The sequence below is a fragment of the Chanodichthys erythropterus genome, chromosome 23, assembly GCF_024489055.1.
Source record: "Chanodichthys erythropterus isolate Z2021 chromosome 23, ASM2448905v1, whole genome shotgun sequence".
NCBI lineage: Eukaryota > Metazoa > Chordata > Actinopteri > Cypriniformes > Xenocyprididae > Chanodichthys > Chanodichthys erythropterus.
Window position 1 is genome coordinate 23013449 of NC_090243.1, and position 19323 is coordinate 23032771.

The window sequence follows — 19323 nt, forward strand, 5'->3', positions numbered from 1 at the left end:
TGTTGTTTGATTAAAAACACAACTAACATCTCGTCTAAATATCGCAGCAGTCCAGTTCGAGCGAACCGATTTAATAACGTTACGTAAAATATTAGTATTTATTCATAGTTATGCACATTTCTGTTTCAAGTGTACGTTATACATCATCTCCGCCGTGGCGTGATGACGTATATCCGGCCGAGCGTCAGACGGTGGATGGAGGAATAACAGCGAGCAAAACATACAGTAAAGATGAACATATTTACTTGTTATTATTATTAAAGGAAATATGAAATGTAAATGGACTACATAATATTATTAAACGTTGTGAATCTGATCTCGTGTAGTTATCGCGTGTTGTTGATATCTGTGGCGTCACGAGATGATTGACGCTCATTCGACTGTAAAAGTGTTTGTGACCCTGATCAGACTGACATCAGTCCTCAGAGATCAGACTTCAGCGCTCATGTCAAGTCAGCTTTATTTCTATGTTTTATACACTATAAATCGTTTCAAAGAAAAAACAGAATCAATAACTTCATCAAATTCAGTTTCAGCTGTAAAGCAGCTGCAGCAAGATAAGAGTGTCTTTATTCATATAAATTCCGTTCAGTTCAATAACTGTAAAGTTCATCAGTTTAAGAAAAACTCCTGTTCTGCTGTACGGAGTCATAATTCAGCTTCATCTGCAGTCAAAACAAGGCCTGATCTGGGAAAAGTCCTGTTTGCAGCAATGACATTTGATTAAAGTCAGTAAAGTGTGTGTGTGTGTGTGTGTGTGTGTGTGTGTGTGTGTGTGTGTCCTCAGGCCGTGTGTATCAGCGATGGCCGCACCGTTTGTTCCGGTACCGGTGCCGATAGACAGAGCTCCGCGGGCGGACAGTAAGGCCCGGCGGCCGCAGAGGGCAGCGTCTGTGGGCAGCGACTCCTCGGTCCCGGACAGATGCTTCACTGCGCCGTGCCAGAGTCCCGTCACCCGCGCCAGGCTCAACGGCACCGAGCGCTCGGTGGAATACTCAAGCTACCCACAACCGGACGGCCCGCCGGAGAGCCCGGGACAGGGCTGGGAGGAGCGGCCCATCACGCCCACCGTCCTGGGGTACGAGGTGATGGAGGAGAGGGCCAAATTCACAGTGAGTCCTTCAAATCTGACATTAAGGGCTTTATGAGGTCAGGGTTAGGCTCATACGTTCCTACAAAGATCATCAGGAACAAAAAAAAGAAGAAATGGTTTTACATCATTAACCAAAATAAACACAACATCACGCTTGTCTACACTGACAAATTTGTGTTGATAGGGTTAGTTCATCCTCGTGTCATTTCAAGACTTCACAGCACAAATGAAGAAATATATCAAATACGGTAAACAGAAGCACAAACATGCGTGATTGACGTGTGATAACCAGTACAGGTTCTTGGGATTTAAATCTCCTTTTGCCGTGTGTATGTTTTCACGTACTGTAATCTGGTGCAAACACTGCAGATCAGTTTGACATGTGTTCTTAACCACTGATTCAAAATATCATGTGAGTTTATTTGCATGGGTGAATGTCCATCTGCTGCAGGTCTATAAGGTTCTGGTGAGGAAGACTCTGGACGAGAGCTGGGTCGTGTTCAGACGCTATACTGACTTCTCCAGACTCAATGACAAGGTCAGTAAGATGTTGCAGTGGTTATGTTGCTCATAAAGTACGTGGTGTCACCGAAGCGCTCGCTGTCTTCAGCTGAAGGAGATGTTCCCTGGATTCAGACTGTCTCTTCCTCCGAAGCGCTGGTTCAAAGACAACTATGAGACCGACTTCTTGGAGGACAGACAGCTGGGCCTGCAGGCCTTCCTCCAGAACCTCGCGGCCCATAAAGACATCGCCAACTGGTGAGCCGCTGCCCTGCTCTGCTCGTACACGCATAAATCTGAAGCTTGACTGAAGTTAGTGTGTGACAGACTAACTGTTCCTCAGTGTGGCGGTTCGGGAGTTCTTGTGTCTGGACGATCCTCCCGGCCCGTTTGACAGTCTTGAGGAGAGTCGGGTGAGTGTGACCGGGATGACGTCAGAACCCGGAAGACTAGTTTGAGGTTTTTCTGTGGGGTGAACGAATTCGTCTGTCGGGTTCTGACATCACTCAATACTGCATTTGTAGATGTGAACGGGAAGACAATGCTAACCTCTTTGAATTTTAACTTTAGGAGAAAACATTTTTGTGGTATTTTCATTTCCCAAGTTTTGAAGTGTTGTGGTACACTGATGATGCGTCGGTGTCTCATAATTATTCATGATGGCACGAGACGCTTCTGCACATGTGCGGTTACTCATTTTTAATCCAACGAGTGGAAAAATATCTTCATCGTTATTTGCAGCGCAGGTCAGGAGTCCGTAGGAACGGGCGAACTGTGGCTATTTTTTAATTGACAAATAATATTCATTCTTTATATTATGTTATATACACCTTTTCAAATATAATGTAACTGTCTGGTGAACTACATAAAAATATTAAAGGGTTAGTTCACCCAAAATTGTAAATTTCTCTCATTAATTTCTCTCCCTCATGTCGTTCCACACCTTCGTTCATCTTCAGAACACAAATTAAGATATTTTTGATAAAAATCCGAGAGGCTCGTCTATAGACAGCAATATAATCAACACTTTCAAGGTCCAGAAAGGAACCAAAGACATTGTTAAAACAGTCATGTGACTGCAGTGGTTCAACCTTAATGTTATGAAGAGACGAGAATACTTTTTGTGCACAAAAATAACCACTTTATTCAGCAATCTCTTCTCTTCTGTGTCATTATCTTACTCATGTGACGCAGTAACACAGTGAAGCTTCCGTGTTTACGTCCGAACACCAGCTCAGTATTGGCCAAAGCTGATCATGTGACGCAGTAATCACAGTGAAGCTTCCGTGTTTACGTCCGAACGCCGGCTCAGTATTGGCCAAAGCTGATCATGTGACGCAGTAATCAGAGTGAAGCTTCCGTGTTTACGTCCGAACACCAGCTCAGTATTGGCCAAAGCTGATCATGTGACGCAGTAATCACAGTGAAGCTTCCGTGTTTACGTCCGAACACCAGCTCAGTATTGGCCAAAGCTGATCATGTGACGCAGTAATCACAGTGAAGCTTCCGTGTTTACGTCCGAACGCCGGCTCAGTATTGGCCAAAGCTGATCATGTGACGCAGTAATCACAGTGAAGCTTCCGTGTTTACGTCCGAACACCAGCTCAGTATTGGCCAAAGCTGATCATGTGACGCAGTAATCACAGTGAAGCTTCTGTGTTTACGTCCGAACGCCGGCTCAGTATTGGCCAAAGCTGATCATGTGACGCAGGAGTCAGCCAATAATAAGTCAGCGTTCTGACGATGAACCTGGAAGCGCTGGATGTAAACACAAATGAAAATGACACAGAAGAGAAGAGATTGTTGAAATAAAGTGGTTATTTTTGTTTTGTTTTTGCACACAAAAAGTATTCTCGTCTCTTCATAACAGGTTGAACCACTGCAGTCACATGACTGTTTTAACGATGTCTTTAGTTCCTTTCTGGACCTTGAAAGTGTTGATTATATTATTATATGAGTCATATACCTCTCTGATTTCATCAAAAATATCTTAATTTGTGTTCTGAAGATGAACGAAGGTGTGGAACGACATGAGGGAGAGAAATTAATGACATTATTTTCATTTTTGGGTGAACTAATGCTTTAAGACAGTTAATAAAAATGCTGTCTGACTCCAGGCGTTCTGTGAGACTCTAGAGGAGAGTAACTACAGGCTTCAGAAGGAGCTTCTTGAAAAACAGCGGGAGATAAACTGCTTGAAGAAAACACTGGAGGAGAAAGAGCGGCACATTCAAGCACTGGAAGGGCGAGTCAGGTAAATCTAAAACAGATGACAGACTGACAGCATCGCTGCAGGTGTACAGACTCTCTCTCTCTCTCTCTCTCTGTGTTCAGCGGGGAGGTTCTGACTCCAGACAGTCCGTGTTGTGCGTCCGGCGCGGGCAGCGACAGCAGTGTGGACGTCGAGTCTTCTGCTGTTGAAGCCGATCAGGAGCTGCCCGATGAAAACCAGTGAGTCCTCCAGATCCAGATTGAGAACAACTTTGTATTTTTGACTTTTTGTTTTATTTCAATGCTAAAGTAAATGACATGTCATGCTAATTTCATAATGACTGGATCTATTTTCTAAATCAATCTTCTCTCTGCTGAAGAATGCTGATCTTCTCCAATCATTTAGTGCACTTAAACTCCGCCCCTCAAGCTCACGCTCATCTGCATACACTGTTGAGTGCCACACCCATATCTCGACATCCAATCAGAACCAAGTCCATCCTACATTTTGAACTTTTTTGATAATCCATGTCGCAATACGGAAGAAAAAAATCTGTTGCTACTTTTATTTGATCATGACTTTAAAATGTAATGCAGCTGCACTAACATCTGTGTGTGTGTGTGTGTGTGTGTGTGTGTGTGTGTGTGCAGATGTGCGCTCCAGTCGTCTCAGAGCTCCGTGTGCTGGTGCGGTCCGGCCGTCATCAGCTCTTCTCCTCCTGTCATTCAGGTCACTCATCTCCAACACTGACCGTCTCTGCATCTCTCCTCCGTGTTCTCGTGTGCGGCCGTGGAGGCGTCATGTGATCTGTTCGCTCAGCCCAAAGACACACACGTCTCACCCGACGACAGCAGGCAGGATCGCTCAGACAATCAGCGCCACACTGTGGCTGGAGAAGCATCTGTCTGTTCTCAGGGTCACGTCTGTTTTCTTCCCAGTTTTTGAGGTGTAAATGAGCGACTCGTGCACGTTTTCACATCACATCGGTTCAGGCGGTGATGACGTCACTCCACAGATCACATGACCGGTTCAGTGGATCTGAGGTCATGATCGTGAAGTGCTGCTAGTGTGAGTTTTTAGTTTGAAGCCATATTTTCTCTCGTGTGTGTTGGTGTTGATCACAGACGAGGCCGGAAGCTCCTGTCTGCGGTCTGTAGCAGGACACATCGTGCACTTTACTGTCCTGAGGGATTATGGGATAGATGCTTCTACACTCCTTGATGAAATCATGTCCGAACACTACAGTAGAGCTGTGTGCCTTTCCACACACACACACACACACACACACACACACACACACGAGTTTCACTGATGACACGGTGCCTTGCGTCTTTTCCCTCAGCAGAATTTTATGTATTTATATGACAAAAATATTAAAATGTGCTTTCCGTTGGTTGGGTTTCAGAATGTCTGTCCAGGTGATTTGTGATCGATTGGTTGATTTATCAGGTTTTTACTCAGCCAAAGCATGGGAGATGGGAGTCGGTAAGCAGATGAAGTGATTTAAACTCTATTAAACTCTATTGACTTCACGTTTACAGCAATATCCCTAACGTTTGTAACGTCATGTTTTGTTTAGTCCTCCGTTTCTTGTTCTGACAACAACTGTTATGCAAATACACTATGATGTTCAGAGGAATGGACACAAATACTTTCGGTGGAGGAATTTCCAATGTTCTGACCGTTAGAAATGTAATAAAATGGGCTTTTTTGTGAAACTTTAAGTGGAAATACGAGGTGAAGTCTGTGTATGTAGTTGAAGTTAATCTTGTTCTTCACTGTTTTCTGTTGAAGATCATCGATCAGAAGCGGAGCTGTGAGCGAATCAAACATTTCATTCAGTTTCACAATAAACACACTATAAATACTGAAGTGCTGCACTGTCGTTTCTGACACTTTGATAAAATATAAACTCACAGTGATTATACTGGTGTGTGTTTGTGTGTTTGTGTCAGTGTGTGTGTGTCTGTGTGTGTTTATGTGTCAGTGTGTGTGTGTCTGTGTGTGTTTATGTGTCAGTGTGTGTGTGTGTCAGTGTCAGTGGGAGGAGCTTGTTCAGGTCAGTTGTTGGAGTCGCAGTGTCTCGCAGCAGCTGCAGCGTCTGGTGAGTTTATCAGTTTGTCTGATCAGTTTAACATCATCGATCAGTTTCAGGTTTTTGTGTCTCGCGGAGTTTCATCATCATCTCGGCAGTTAAAATGTGAAAATGGCGGTGCGGCTTCAGGCCTGATCCAGATTAAACCCGATAACTGACAAACGCACACCTGAATGAGTGTGAGAGAGACACACAGGTGTGTGACAGATCACTGTGAGTCTGACAGTAATGTGTGTTTGTTAACAGCGAGTGTTTGTTTGTCGTTTGATCGCGTCAGAGCGCGTTAGCCGCGACGCTAATGTGTTAGCCTGTTAGCATGAGTGTGCGGATAAACGGCGGATATTTGCCTTCAGTCACCGAATAACACAACCGAATCGGATTCACCGGTTCTGATTCACACAGATGAATAATTAACGATCAAAAACTCATTTAAGTTCATTAGTTCGTCTGTGAAGTCATTAGTGAGCGGCGGAGCGCCGGTAACAGGCCGCAGACTGATATATAAACATAGCGGATAGACAGCTCGTTATAAACCCTCATATTGATATTATTTGATCAGCATATGAAAGATTGACTGGCAGACACTTTATATATATATATATATATATATATATATATATATATATATATATATATATATATATATAAACCTATACATTATATATTTAAACACTGACTTTATATCAGCAGATTAATACAGTTTTCATGTCATTATGTTTACACAGGAATAACTGCATTTATATGAAATACAATAATGTATATGAAATATAATGTTAGTAAATGAAGCTTGTGGACACTGAAGGTTCATAATCACACAACCATGTGTGTGTCCGTAGTTTCTCCCATCAGCCCTGCGGTTTCAGGAACCCATGATACTGTACTTTACATGAAGGTCTGAAGCTTTGGCCACATTAAGGTCAAGCAGCAAATTCACACTCACAGTTAACCAAACTTCAGCCTGATGCTAAATTTGATAGGGAAATTTCTCCGCCACTAAAACTCCATGAGGCAAAATTCCTGATCTTGTGAATTCATTATAAGTTGAGTCTGTTTTGCTGGCAGAATCTTGTGGCGAAACATGAACGTTGTCTTCGTTCTGCCTCTGAAGGATGAAGTGCTTAAGCTGATTAAAGCTGTTGTGTTTGTGTTGCAGTGAATCATGGCTCACAGTGACGGCTGAAGATCCACAGGCGTTTCACGCACATCAATTGTGAGTTCATATTTCAGCAGAACGATTTATTCTGTCGGATAGTTTGGGGATGAAGTGCTGCTGATGGTTTAGTTTGATGTAAAGTTCAGAATCCATTTAAAGCTGCATTTTTTATTTTATAATGCGTGATTATTCATGCTAGAAACATTATTTTCATACAAAATGTCCAAAGAATTGTGCAGTGCTGCTGACAGGGACTGAGACTCTCCACTGAAACGCAACGTGTGCAAATGTCAAGTGATATTAGTGATGATTTGCATGTGAGCGTGTGTTCATTCAGGTCCTGTAGTTGATGGAGTGTGTGGTGTGTTTGAGGTCATGGCCACGGGCTCCTCCAGAAGCGACTGTAGCAATAACGTCAGAGAGCTGCACGCCGTCGGTAAGACAACACCAACGGGAACAGGAAGTGACGTGTTTTCTTCAGATGCTGAGTGTGTGTCTTGTCTGTATGTGGCAGTTTCCTGTGCCAAACTCAAGAGGAAGAAGAACTGGTTTGGAACGGCCATCTATGTGGAAGTGACGTCAGAGGGAGAGAGCAAGAAAACCGCCAAATCCCACAGTTCATCCAACCCCAAATGGGACGAACGTCTGACGCTGTGAGTCACTCGAGTGAAGCTGTGATATGAAGTGCCTTTGACTGCTTACACTAGTCTTACAAGTTACTCATCTGGATTTTCTTTTTCATTACTTTTTAAAGTCGGTTACATAAAGAGTAGGTTGGTCTAATTTAAAGGGTTAGTTCAGCAAAAAATGAAAATAATGTCATTAATTACTCTCCCTCATTGATTGATGAGTAAAGGTTTTGTTTTTTGAGTCATATACCTTGGATTTCATCAAAAAATATCTTAATTTGTGTTCTGAAGATGAATGAAGGTGTTACAGGTGTGGAACGACAAGAGGGTGAGTAATTAATGACAGAAATTTAAAATTTTGTGTGAACTAACCCTTTAAATCTGAAAAGTAAGACTCATGACACAGTGACGAACTCCTGATCAGCTGTTCAATTGATCGTCAGAAACACAATCAGGCTTTTGCTGCTAATTGACTGACACTCTCTGTTGCAGCTTTTTAACTGGATAATCAGTGTTTTCTCTCCAGTGTAACAGAGAAGATGAAGCGGCGTAGTTTCGTCTGCTGCCGTCACACACGTTTAACACGCTGCTGATTGTGTTTCGCTGCAGGAATATAACGCCGCACTCGCAGCTGGATTTCAGAGTTTGGAGTCATCACACACTGAAGGCCGACGCTCTGCTGGGAAAAGCCTCCCTGGACCTGATTGGAACCCTCCGGAAACATGACGGCAAACGTACGTCTCCCAATTTTCCAATTCTTTTGCTCCAGTTGGTACTTTAAACAAATGACATGACTATGGCCTCAAAGTATTCTTTACATGTCCTGAGTGTGCTTTTATTTTCTAATTACTGGAAAAATCTAGTATTTTAATGATCAATAATAATAAAAAAAAACTGCATAAATGTAATCTTCACGTTGCTAGGAGTAAACAATGTAAGATTTCTGGCCAAAGCCAATCTTCATGCTCCGGCTCATGATGTTTTGTGAGTCTCAAATGGGCCGAGAGAACGAACAGGAAGAGCTCAGAGACCGTAGAGACTGACGTGACGTTGTTGTTGTTTTCAGTGGAGAACGTGCGGGAGGTGTTGACATTGACCGCAGACGGTAAGAACGGAGTCGTGTCCACCGGTGAACTCACAGTCTTCCTGGACGGGCTCTCGTTTGACCCGCAGCACATGCACAATGGAAACTCAACCACTGCGAGCAGTAAGAACCCTGATCTAACCTCTGACCTCCAGCGCTCCGGCTGCCCGTCTCATCCGTCTGTCTGTCTTTCAGAAGTCCATCAGAATGGAGATGCTCTTCATGAGAACGCAGACGAGAGTTCTGCACGGACTCAGAACAGGTGAGGAGAAGAATGACGATCCTCTGGTTCCTCGTGACACGTGCAGCTTGTGGGAATTAGGGAATTAAATATATGGTTGGCTTAATTATACAGAATTGTGGGTCTGTGCCTCATCATGATCATCAGCCTCTTCTGTATCATCATCAGTAAACACTGAATTGATTGATATTTTACTAACATGATTCTGCAGGGCTGTGAACGGCTCGGACGGACTAGAGAATGAAGCTCCTCCCACCTCATCTGCCAACAGTGAGTTTAGCCCCTCCCCCCTCCTCAATGGAGACAGAGACTCCTCCCCTTCACATCAAACTCCCAGTCCAAAGGCCACGCCCACTCCACAGCCCAGCAACAGCGACGTGAACAGCACAGCCGGTGAGAGTCGCACATCACTTCCTGCTGCTCATTTCCTGTGGATGTCACAGAAAGTTATTTTTAATGCTCGTCTTGAATATTTAAAAACAAAGATGGATGATTCTTCATTTAACCCGAGTCTGTCTGTGTGTCAGTGAACGGCGAGGGTTGTGAGGTGTCGTCTGCGGGTGATAATGAGGACACCGCTGCTGTCACTGCTGCTGATGTTTCCTGCAGTACTTCCTCTTCTCCTGCAGGTGGCGCCGCTGCTGCTGCTGCCTCATCATCACCAGCCTCCACTTCCTCTGTAGCGCCCACCACACAGACTGCTGCTGCCTCCAGCTCGCCCGACCCCGATGGAGGGAAACCGCGCCAGCAGCCGCCAGCAGCCGGACCGGAACCACTGCCGTCCGGGTCAGACTCTCTCTCTCTGTCTCACACACACACACACACACACACACACACACACACACACACACACACACACACACACACACACACACACACACACACACACACACACACACACACACACACACACACACACACACACACACACACACACACACACACACTCACACACACACAAACATGCCTGTGACGCTGTAATCTGAGTGAGTGTGTGTTTTCTCAGATGGGAACAGAGAAAGGATCCTCACGGCAGAACGTACTACGTCGATCACAACACGAGAACGACGACGTGGGAGCGACCGCAGCCGTTACCGCTGGGGTGAGAGCAACGAACATCACCGCTGCAGTGCTAACCCTTCAAACTACTGTCAGGTGTTACAAAAGTGAAAAATAGCTATGAACAGGCGAGGACACCTGCTGACCTTATTGCACAAGAATTAGGAGTTTCCCTTTCAGACCTCTCGTGTTCGTTTATTTGGAATGGCAGAGGAAGATGTTATCCGAACGATTGTTTGCCAAGCCACTTTATTTTTAGTTTGTGCTGCTCTTGGTAGATTGAGTTGATCATTATTGAAACGAGCTGCTTATGTGCGCATCGTCAGCAGAACTTTACACTCCCGTCGGTGCTTTACTGGGATATTGACCTATAAATGCATATATAAATTAGTGCATTAAATGTTCATTCAACCAAAGTTTGTCACTATCTCAGTTATTTCGAAATGCCTGCTGCTAACGAAAACACTGTTAAAACATTTACTTGAAGTTACCAAAACAAATAAAAACAATATTATCTAACAGTGTATAATAATAAAATAACAGCAATTGGATATAATATGAACGTGAGTACTGTGGTGTTTGTAGAACACATGATCAGGTGTTTCATTAGCTCATATTTGCTCATCGATACATGTGTGTATGTCGGCGCAGCGGCTTCACTGTTCCAGTGGTTTGTTGTAGAGCGAGTTTGTGGCGGGACTGATGAGGTTTTAAAGTGTGGATCTGTGGGAAACTGCAGTGGAAATAAAGTGCTGCGTTTGTAAATTGTACAAATGTTCTTCTTGTGTATAATTAATATGTTTTCATGCGGCGTTATTGATTTGTGTCGTTGACTGTAGCTGGGAGAGGAGGGTGGATAACCGCGGCAGGATCTATTACGTGGATCATAACACGCGCACCACCACGTGGCAGCGGCCGACGATGGAGTCGGTGAGGAACTTCGAGCAGTGGCAGTCGCAGCGCAGTCAGCTGCAGGGAGCCATGCACCAGTTCAACCAGAGATACCTCTACTCGGTACACTGATCACCTGATTAACTCATTTACACACTGACACTGTCAAAGTTCACCCTCATTCTCCCCCTCACTGTCTGCTGTCTTCACTCCAGGCGTCCATGATGTCTGCTGAGAACGATCCTCTGGGGCCGCTGCCGCCGGGTTGGGGTAAGTTAGCGCTCGCTGACGGCGCGTCACTCCCGCTAGCAACAAGTGTGTTCGTCTGTAACGTGAGTGTGTTACGCTCGTGTTCTCAGAGCGCCGTGTGGACACCAATGATCGCGTCTACTTCGTCAATCACAACACAAAGACAACGCAGTGGGAAGACCCACGAACACAAGGGTGAGTGAAGCCCGTCACCTGACCTCTATGACCTTTCAGATCTCTCTGTGTGCGCTCTCATCACGTGTGTGTGTGTGTGTGTGATGAATCAGGCTGCAGAACGAAGACCCGCTTCCCGAAGGCTGGGAGATTCGCTACACCAGGGAGGGTGTGCGCTACTTTGTGGATCATAACACGCGCACCACCACCTTCAGCGACCCGCGGACGGGCAAATCATCCGTGTGAGTCAATCAGTCTGACGTTAGCTGTGTTTCCTTCCAAAGCTGCCGATTAAACTTGTGTAAAAAAATTGGAATATCACATAAAACATCTGTGAATAAAGCACCGTTCCCATCACATGGTCAAGAGAACAAAATCTGGGATACTGGTGCAGAGTATCAGTGATAAAATAATAAAAAGCCTGTAGCTCTTTTTTCCTAAATAATAAAGAACTCAGACGAAACACAATAAACGCTATCATGTTCTCTTGCACACGACTTTATGCGCATTTTAAGATTTCATGTGCATCTTGGCTTTTCCATCTGATGTAAATACGTGGGTGGAAACAGCTTGTGTGTGTCATTACAGATGCTGTTTTCCTCTAATGTGTGTGTGTGTGTGTGTGTGTGTGTGTTGAGCAGCACTAAAGGTCCACAGATTGCATACGAGAGAAGCTTCAGGTGGAAACTGGCGCATTTCCGTTATTTGTGTCAGGTAACGCTCGCTCAGCTCTTCAACACGCATGAATCCCAGTGTGCATCTCTTTTCCAAACGCATGTCTCTGTGTTCGCAGTCCAACGCTCTCGCCAGCCACGTGAAGATCACCGTGTCCCGACAGACGCTGTTTGAGGACTCGTTCCAGCAGGTCGAGAAACACACACGGCAGAAGCTTCAGACGTGACTCTCAGCAGAGTTTCTGAATGTCTCATTCCCGGTTTCTTTTCTCTCATTACTGTAGATCATGAACTTTAAGCCATATGATCTGAGGAGGCGTCTGTACGTCATCTTCAGAGGCGAGGAGGGACTGGACTACGGAGGTCTTGCACGGTACGACACTAACACCAGCCATTTATACTTTTTGCACACAGAAAACGCATAAGAACACTTCTTTGATTTACTTTCCTCTGTTTGTCAGAGGTTTGTCTTGCATGTGAACAGTGGACAGAACCGGAGCTGCTGAGTTTAGTAGTGTGAGACACTGCAGCTTCACTGTATTTTGACAGATCCCACACAGAACCAGAACCAGAAAATTCAACATGTAAAACCCAAAAGACGGGCTTCTGACAATTAGTTTTGTCCGAGTGACATGTTCGTTTTGTACCCAGTTTGTGACGGTATGGGTCGATTGTGAGTGATGACATCACCCTGACGTACGTGTGTGTGTGTGTGTGTGTGCGTGTGTGTGTGTGTGTGCAGGGAGTGGTTCTTCCTCCTGTCTCACGAGGTGCTGAACCCCATGTACTGTCTGTTTGAATACGCCGGCAAGAGCAACTACTGTCTGCAAATCAACCCAGCATCCACCATCAATCCCGACCACCTGTCCTACTTCTGCTTCATTGGACGCTTCATCGCCATGGCAAGTCACACACACATGAGTAAAGCTGACGTCTACAGGCCAGCCGCTCATTATTTCTGTGTGTTTGCAGGCTCTCTTCCATGGGAAGTTCATCGACACTGGCTTCTCCTTGCCCTTCTACAAGCGCATGCTCAATAAGAAACTGATCCTGAAGGATCTGGAGTCAATAGATCCTGAATTCTACAACTCTCTCATCTGGATCAGGTGCGTCTGTCTGATTATAATGAACCATCTTGACCATCTTTTGAGTGTGAAAAAATGGCCACCGAACGCACCAAGTTCCCATCTTCAGGTTTCATACATCCGTGTCCGGAACGTTGAGGTCAGAAGTCGCAGTTGTCTGTCCAGTAAACGTTTGTGATCACCGCTCATGTGATTCGTTCACAGAGACAACAACATCGAGGAGTGCGGCTTGGAGATGTACTTCTCAGTGGACATGGAGATCCTGGGCAAAATCACATCACATGACCTGAAAGCAGACGGTGCCAATGTCCTTGTCACCGAGGAGAATAAAGAGGAGTATATCGGGTACGATCGCGCGAACAAACCCTCATTCACAACATGCAGTTCAGCCTGCGAGTCCAAAACGGATGGTTTTATGCATTATGCTGAAACGAGCACTGATTCCCTTCATAATCACGAGTGTGTGACTTCCTGTGGACCGACGGTGTCTTCTATCCTGCAGGCTGATGGCGGAGTGGAGGTTTTCTCGAGGCGTGGAGAGTCAGACCAAAGCCTTTCTGGACGGCTTCAACGAGGTGGTGCCGCTGCAGTGGCTGCAGTACTTCGATGAGAAGGAGCTGGAGGTGCGTGTGACCGCTTTCACCCGCCGACCGCTGCGAGCCGCTCTCCGTGACGGGTGTTTCTGTGTGTGCAGGTGATGCTGTGTGGCATGCAGGAGGTGGATCTTCAGGACTGGCAGAGGAACACGGTGTATCGTCACTACACGCGCAACAGCAAACAGATCATCTGGTTCTGGCAGGTGTGAAAACGACTGGCTTTCCTTCACCATGTTTGTTTGGAAGTTTCTCCTCTTGAAATCATCTTTTCTTGATCCTTTCACCTGTAAGATACGTTTGCAGTGTTTCAGATTAATACTCTTCTTGGCCATTAACCCTTATTGAGGAGAAAAGTAAATAAGTAAATTAATAATAAATAAACATTATAATTCTATAACTGTTATATTAATTAATATAATTATATTAATATTAATTAACTACAGCATTTGCCCGGAATATAAATTGTACCCAAATTGTGTTTGTTGAGAGAAAGAAAAAAATATTTGCATCTGTTTATAAGCATCTTTTATTATTACGTTCAGAAATAATCTATAATAGCGGTAAATCAAAACAGAACATTTACAAAGATTATAAACAATATAAACATGTATTTTAATTCCCATCACTCCACAGCAAATCTTTTCAATTTAACTGTATTCAGAACAGGAAAGAAAAAATATAAGTGTAAAGGAAACAAATTATAGAGGATTTCATCATAAACAACATTTATTATAAATGCCAAGACTAAACAAATTTATTTAAAGTTAACAGTTTGTGAAGTGCACAATACAGCTAAACTTGTGCTCACGTTCCTCTCATACAGCTCAAATACAAAAGTTTGCCTTTTGCACACGTTTTCTGTGCTTGACGTTACTTACAGCATTTTGGAATATAAGTTGCAGATGATTTAAAAAGCGTGACTTATATTCTGGAAAAATTATAATAATTATCAAAGTGATTATATATGGATATATATGTGGGTTGGTTGTTTCATTTATTTAAAAGCTAAAACTACTAATAGTTGTCCATTTGAATGCAGAAGTCACATGACATACTTTTTTTTTCTTCCATACTCATTTATATTTACATTTGATGTGATTTAAACCTGGATCATTTTAGCTGCGTTTTGTCCATGTCAGTGATTAGGCTGTTGAAGATCACGTTGTATTTATGAACCGTCTGAACGTCAGTGTTCTCAGGGTCTGATAGAGGAAGCTGGTCTGGCGTGGTGCAGCTAGTCATGTCTGAATCATGTCGAGCGTGTGATTCGTGTGTTTGTGTGCAGTTGGTGAAGGAGGTGGACAACGAGGTGCGCCTGCGTCTGATGCAGTTCGTGACGGGCACCTGCAGGCTGCCGTTGGGCGGCTTCGCCGAGCTCATGGGTGGGTGTCGGTCCGATGTCCGGCCGTTCTGAGTCAAATGCACAGAATGGCCGTAAAGGCGTGTGTTTATCTTCGTCACATATACGACACACTCTAGATGCGTTTTAACCCTTTTCTTCCCATTCTTGGCCTTCATCCTCCAGGAAGCAATGGACCTCAGAAGTTCTGCATTGAGAAGGTGGGCAAAGAGACGTGGCTGCCCCGGAGTCACACCTGGTGAGTTTACAGGATGACGTTTGAAACCCCATGTCACGAGCAGACGTTCACGTCTCACGCGCACCTTCTGTTCGCAGCTTTAACCGGCTGGATCTGCCTCCCTACAAGAGCTTCGAGCAGCTGAAGGAGAAGCTGCTCTTTGCGATCGAGGAGACTGAAGGATTCGGCCAAGAGTGATGAACGTCTTTCCCCTTTACGGCGACGCATCAGCCAAGTAAAACAAAACCATGAAACTTGCACAGACGATTACCAATGTAAATAAGCTATTTTGTCATTTTAAACCAAATCTTTATCTTAAGACCTCATTTAGCGATCTTCATAACATGATTCCCCATGAATATGCAAGCGTTTGAGCTTTTCTGATCTTTTCAATGCTGATATATACGACGCTTTGGTTTATTCATTTGGCGGGTTTTTAAAATGAGCCTGAAATTTAAAAAAAATATTAGAGAGGATTTTATAGTAGAACTCAAACTTACGGCTCTAGTTTTATAGAGCTTTTACAGAATGATTGTAGAGTTTGATCAGGTGCCTGGGGTTTTTCTCTTTTTTTTTTTTTTTTTTCGTGTTGTTGGACATTAAGTTGTGATTGTTAAGCGCTTGCATGGCTGCCTGCAGAGTGAGAGATGATTGGACTCCTCCAGACAGACAGCTGTCTCACATATCATCCATCAGGATTGGCTCTGGACAGTATTGCCGTTGTCACTTTAGACTGTCGCTCAGTATTCGTCCCTCCAGTGAACAGAATCTCTGCACATGCTCAGAAAGCGGCGGCAGCAGCTGAAGTCAGTTGTGCTCGAAGCACTTCATTATTTCTGTGGCCTTTGACCGTCAGGGGAGGAAAACTGTGTCCATGAATATTTCATATTAAAATATATGAGTTCAAACAAACTCGAGTCTCTCTTGTCTTTCAAGCACAAACATGAAGCGAGTGGATTCCTGTGGGTTTTATTTTGATTTTTCAATTGCATCTCATCACAGCCCAACATAAAATGTTTCTTTTATATCTATTCTAGTTTATTTAGCTTTATTTCATTTGCACAAATGTAAATTTGTTAAAATTGCTCCCCAAATCCTGACAAAACATTTGATATGATTCATGTAAATAAAGCAGAACAAAAAGGGTTTCTGAGTGCTAGAAATCCAGCAGCACTGGTCAATTTACGTCAAGATTTCGTCCCTCTGTTCAGCTTCTGTTAATGGCAGACATTAAAGTGTCTAAAATACTCAATAGCAAACCTCCATCGTACACAAATCAACTAAGTCATTACAAAGCACAGTTAAGGCATCTCTGGGTTAGGGTTCGAGAACATCGGGACTAATCGAGCTGCAGCTCATCATCCGTTGAGTTTCTTCAGAAGCTCCAGCGCTTCCTTATGGACCTGCATTGGGCCAAACGTGAACATTACATTACTCTGTAGGCGATATAAATATGACTGATGAATGTGTGATTGTGAACCTGTTTGTCTTCCTCTGTGACCGCAGGATAGTCGCGCGCTTTAGTGAGCCACAGCGCCGCCCGCTGGACGTCCTTCAGCATCATGTACGTCTTTCCGAGCATCAGCAGGTTCATGCTGTAGAAATTCGGGTCAACTAAATTGAAATATTAAACTGTTAAAGTTGCAATCAGTCACGTGTGAAATAAATAAAAAACAACACGAAGGTGCTTGTTCATATGATACGGGACCTTCTTCAGCTTTCAGGAAAAACGCCAAAGCCTGATGAAGATGAAACATTTGTAGTTTCAGTGCTGATTTAAGTGTAATAACATTTCCAATTCTGAAAACCCCATAATGAATTATTCATTTCGCTGACCTCTTCATAAGTGGCTGTCGGAGGCGACGCAAAAATAACGGCTGCAACTTTCCGCTGGTACCACGGTAATTCAGCAAATGCAAAACACCTGCGAGAAAGAGACGAGTGTTGTATTACTGGAGGTTTCAAGAGGAACAGTCGTGTGTATGAATACATCGCTGTGTTTGTAGCACAACTCACCAGTACCCAAGAATATGGATGGATGTCGCATCTTTTGGATTGAGTTCAATTGCTCGCTGTAGAAATGAGCATTAAAGAAGTTTCATTCATTGAGTGGTGAACACTGATGCTTTAACCCAATGAACATTTTACCTCCAAATGGTGTCTAATGATGTAGGAATTTCCTATTTTGACTTTGATCCCCTCATGATCACCAACATCACTGAGGCAGATGGCGAACCACTGCAGACGACAGGTTGATGATCAGCTCACTGAAATACTGCAACTCATTTACACAGAGAAATTATGCAGTACTTTGTGTGCCGCAAAGGACGACTCGTTTTTCTCCAGAGCTCTCCTGGCGTATTCGAAGGCCTCGGAGATGAGTCGTTTCTTCTCCTCCGCACTGATGCTGGACAGTAAAGCCAGATCACGGGACGCTCGGGCCAAACGCCACAGAAACTCTGCCTCGTCACTGCGAACAAGAGCAAACCGAGAGATCCTCCACCTCTAGACTAGGCCTTAGTTCAATTAGGAAATGTATAGCTTTTATAAACGTGCATTAGAAAAAACCTCATTAGTGTGCATCTCGAGAAAAAACAACAGCAGTGAGATGTTTTAAGATATGGCAGTACAAGTTGCTTTCATTCATTTTAGTCTAGGACAAGCTTATTAACCCTCGTCTGTGAAACCGGCCAAAAACATCATCTGACACGCTGCTGATGTTTGTGTTCTTCTGAGACTGGCTGGTTCTCATCATCTTCATATCCTCAGGGAATAAAGACTGGAGTTCAAAGATCCAGAAGGTACAATGTGATCTACATTATCATCTGTTCATGTTGGCATCACTGGACACACAGGTGTCATTAGAACAGACGGTGTGACACATCTACCGTCACTTCTGCCGAACTTTCTTAGTCTGACATGAAGTTCCTGGATATCGAGAGGATTTTACCTCACAGAAGAGGTGGAGATAAGATAAGAAAATGTTGCATTGTCTATATACTACCTCTTTTTAATTCACATGCACTTTTTGCACGATGCAACTTATACAATAAACATGTTTGATTTCTTCAGTGTGTACTGGATTCATCATTACCTACATACTCAGGTTAGTTTTACCTGTTTTATACATACTCAGGTTAGTTTTACCTGTTTTATACATCATTATCAGGTTAGTTTTACCTGTTTTATACATCATTATCAGGTTAGTTTTACCTGTTTTATACATCATTATCAGGTTAGTTTTACCTGTTTTATACATCATTATCAGGTTAGTTTTACCTGTCCTTGTGCTTCAGCAGGAGCTGGTGGAGCTTCTGTGTCTCTCCACAGCTGTACAGATAATCCGCTTGTTCTAAAACTTCTTCTGCTGGACAAAAGATGCAGTTGAAAAATAAGAAACAGAGAAAAATAAGAAACAGTAGCACTAAGACTTTATTTGTAGCTCAATATTACCTGATTCCAGCGCACGGACCGATGCAAAATGAGTGATTCTCTCATAGATGAGGAATGACAGTGGAGTCACAGCCACGAGAAGCGAAGCTGTTCTGTTCTGACAGTCACAAACACACAAATATAATAATAATAACTCTATTAATAATCGTCAGAAATGACAGCTATGACTGACATTCACAGGTTATTGCTCTTTCACCCACAACCTCGTTCTCTCTCTCTCTCTCTCTCTCTCTCTCTCTCTCTCTCACACACACACACACACACACACTTTCTCTTTAAACTCATGTTCTTCATTTAGATGTGGAAGAAGAGGAGGATGTGGATCTTACTGAAGTTCTGATTCGATCAGTCCAAATGCGCTCATTCATCCACCTTATCTTCACATTTCTGCTCACAAACCGCCTGAAAGCCTGAAATAAACTCGCGGACGCCATCAGTCCTGCCTGACAACAGATTCTTATTCTTATTCAGTTCTTGTGCAGTACGCGAGTTCTGGTTCTGCTTCTGCTCTGGAGCAGGTCAGTTCGGCTAATGAAGCTAAAGTTTGCTGTGCTGAA

The 19323-nt window shown here is 43.8% G+C and overlaps 3 protein-coding genes across 8 annotated transcripts; 2 read left to right on the plus strand and 1 right to left on the minus strand.

Annotated features, from left to right (window-relative positions):
• The first annotated feature begins 72 nt into the window (after nt 1–72).
• On the plus strand, nt 73–5692 carry snx16 (sorting nexin 16). The gene is made up of 8 exons (XM_067378186.1): nt 73–225; nt 788–1112; nt 1545–1631; nt 1704–1852; nt 1938–2007; nt 3712–3848; nt 3929–4045; nt 4457–5692. The coding sequence occupies exons 2-8, from the start codon at nt 804–806 to the stop codon at nt 4554–4556; spliced, it is 969 nt and encodes a 322-aa protein (XP_067234287.1). The 5' UTR covers nt 73–225; nt 788–803; the 3' UTR covers nt 4557–5692.
• Nucleotides 5693–5817: 125 nt separating this feature from the next.
• Nucleotides 5818–16197, plus strand: LOC137014064 (NEDD4-like E3 ubiquitin-protein ligase WWP1). 5 transcript variants are annotated; one of them, XM_067378176.1, is made up of 25 exons: nt 5818–5910; nt 7055–7111; nt 7392–7490; nt 7569–7707; nt 8293–8417; nt 8750–8890; nt 8963–9029; nt 9220–9401; nt 9536–9794; nt 10015–10110; nt 10907–11081; nt 11174–11228; nt 11318–11402; nt 11495–11623; nt 12023–12095; nt 12175–12246; nt 12340–12428; nt 12798–12957; nt 13028–13161; nt 13345–13485; nt 13643–13763; nt 13835–13939; nt 15022–15118; nt 15262–15334; nt 15412–16197. In XM_067378176.1, the coding sequence occupies exons 3-25, from the start codon at nt 7430–7432 to the stop codon at nt 15509–15511; spliced, it is 2679 nt and encodes an 892-aa protein (XP_067234277.1). In that variant the 5' UTR covers nt 5818–5910; nt 7055–7111; nt 7392–7429; the 3' UTR covers nt 15512–16197. The 5 variants fall into 5 exon arrangements, with proteins under 5 accessions (XP_067234277.1, XP_067234280.1, XP_067234282.1 ...); XM_067378179.1 differs by having other exon boundaries at nt 7427–7490; XM_067378181.1 differs by lacking the exon at nt 5818–5910 and adding an exon at nt 5967–6114 and having other exon boundaries at nt 7427–7490.
• Nucleotides 15854–19323, minus strand: rmdn1 (regulator of microtubule dynamics 1). Of its 2 annotated transcripts, none has more exons than XM_067378188.1 (10): nt 19096–19323; nt 18767–18863; nt 18593–18677; nt 17624–17783; nt 17462–17551; nt 17330–17385; nt 17150–17237; nt 17022–17052; nt 16794–16927; nt 15854–16716 (listed from the first exon to the last, which is right to left on the minus strand). In XM_067378188.1, exons 1-10 carry the CDS (start codon nt 19198–19200, stop codon nt 16672–16674), a joined length of 891 nt encoding a protein of 296 aa, XP_067234289.1. In that variant the 5' UTR covers nt 19201–19323; the 3' UTR covers nt 15854–16671. The 2 variants fall into 2 exon arrangements, with proteins under 2 accessions (XP_067234289.1, XP_067234288.1); XM_067378187.1 differs by having other exon boundaries at nt 18593–18680.

Excerpts from the sequence above, each read along its gene's own strand:
- snx16 (XM_067378186.1), top strand. The coding sequence starts at position 804 with ATGGCCGCACCGTTTGTTCCGGTACCGGTGCCGATAGACAGAGCTCCG. Across the intron at positions 1,113-1,544 it reads AGGAGAGGGCCAAATTCACA|GTCTATAAGGTTCTGGTGAG; the intron begins GTGAGTCCTTCA and ends CATCTGCTGCAG. Across the intron at positions 2,008-3,711 it reads ACAGTCTTGAGGAGAGTCGG|GCGTTCTGTGAGACTCTAGA; the intron begins GTGAGTGTGACC and ends GTCTGACTCCAG.
- LOC137014064 (XM_067378176.1), top strand. The coding sequence starts at position 7,430 with ATGGCCACGGGCTCCTCCAGAAGCGACTGTAGCAATAACGTCAGAGAG. Across the intron at positions 12,429-12,797 it reads GACTACGGAGGTCTTGCACG|GGAGTGGTTCTTCCTCCTGT; the intron begins GTACGACACTAA and ends GTGTGTGTGCAG. Across the intron at positions 15,119-15,261 it reads CGGCTTCGCCGAGCTCATGG|GAAGCAATGGACCTCAGAAG; the intron begins GTGGGTGTCGGT and ends TTCATCCTCCAG.
- rmdn1 (XM_067378187.1), bottom strand. The coding sequence starts at position 19,200 with ATGGCGTCCGCGAGTTTATTTCAGGCTTTCAGGCGGTTTGTGAGCAGA. Across the intron at positions 18,864-19,095 it reads CTGATCGAATCAGAACTTCA|AACAGAACAGCTTCGCTTCT; the intron begins GTAAGATCCACA and ends TGTGACTGTCAG. Across the intron at positions 17,784-18,592 it reads CTGCTGAAGCACAAGGACAG|TGACGAGGCAGAGTTTCTGT; the intron begins GTAAAACTAACC and ends TCTTGTTCGCAG.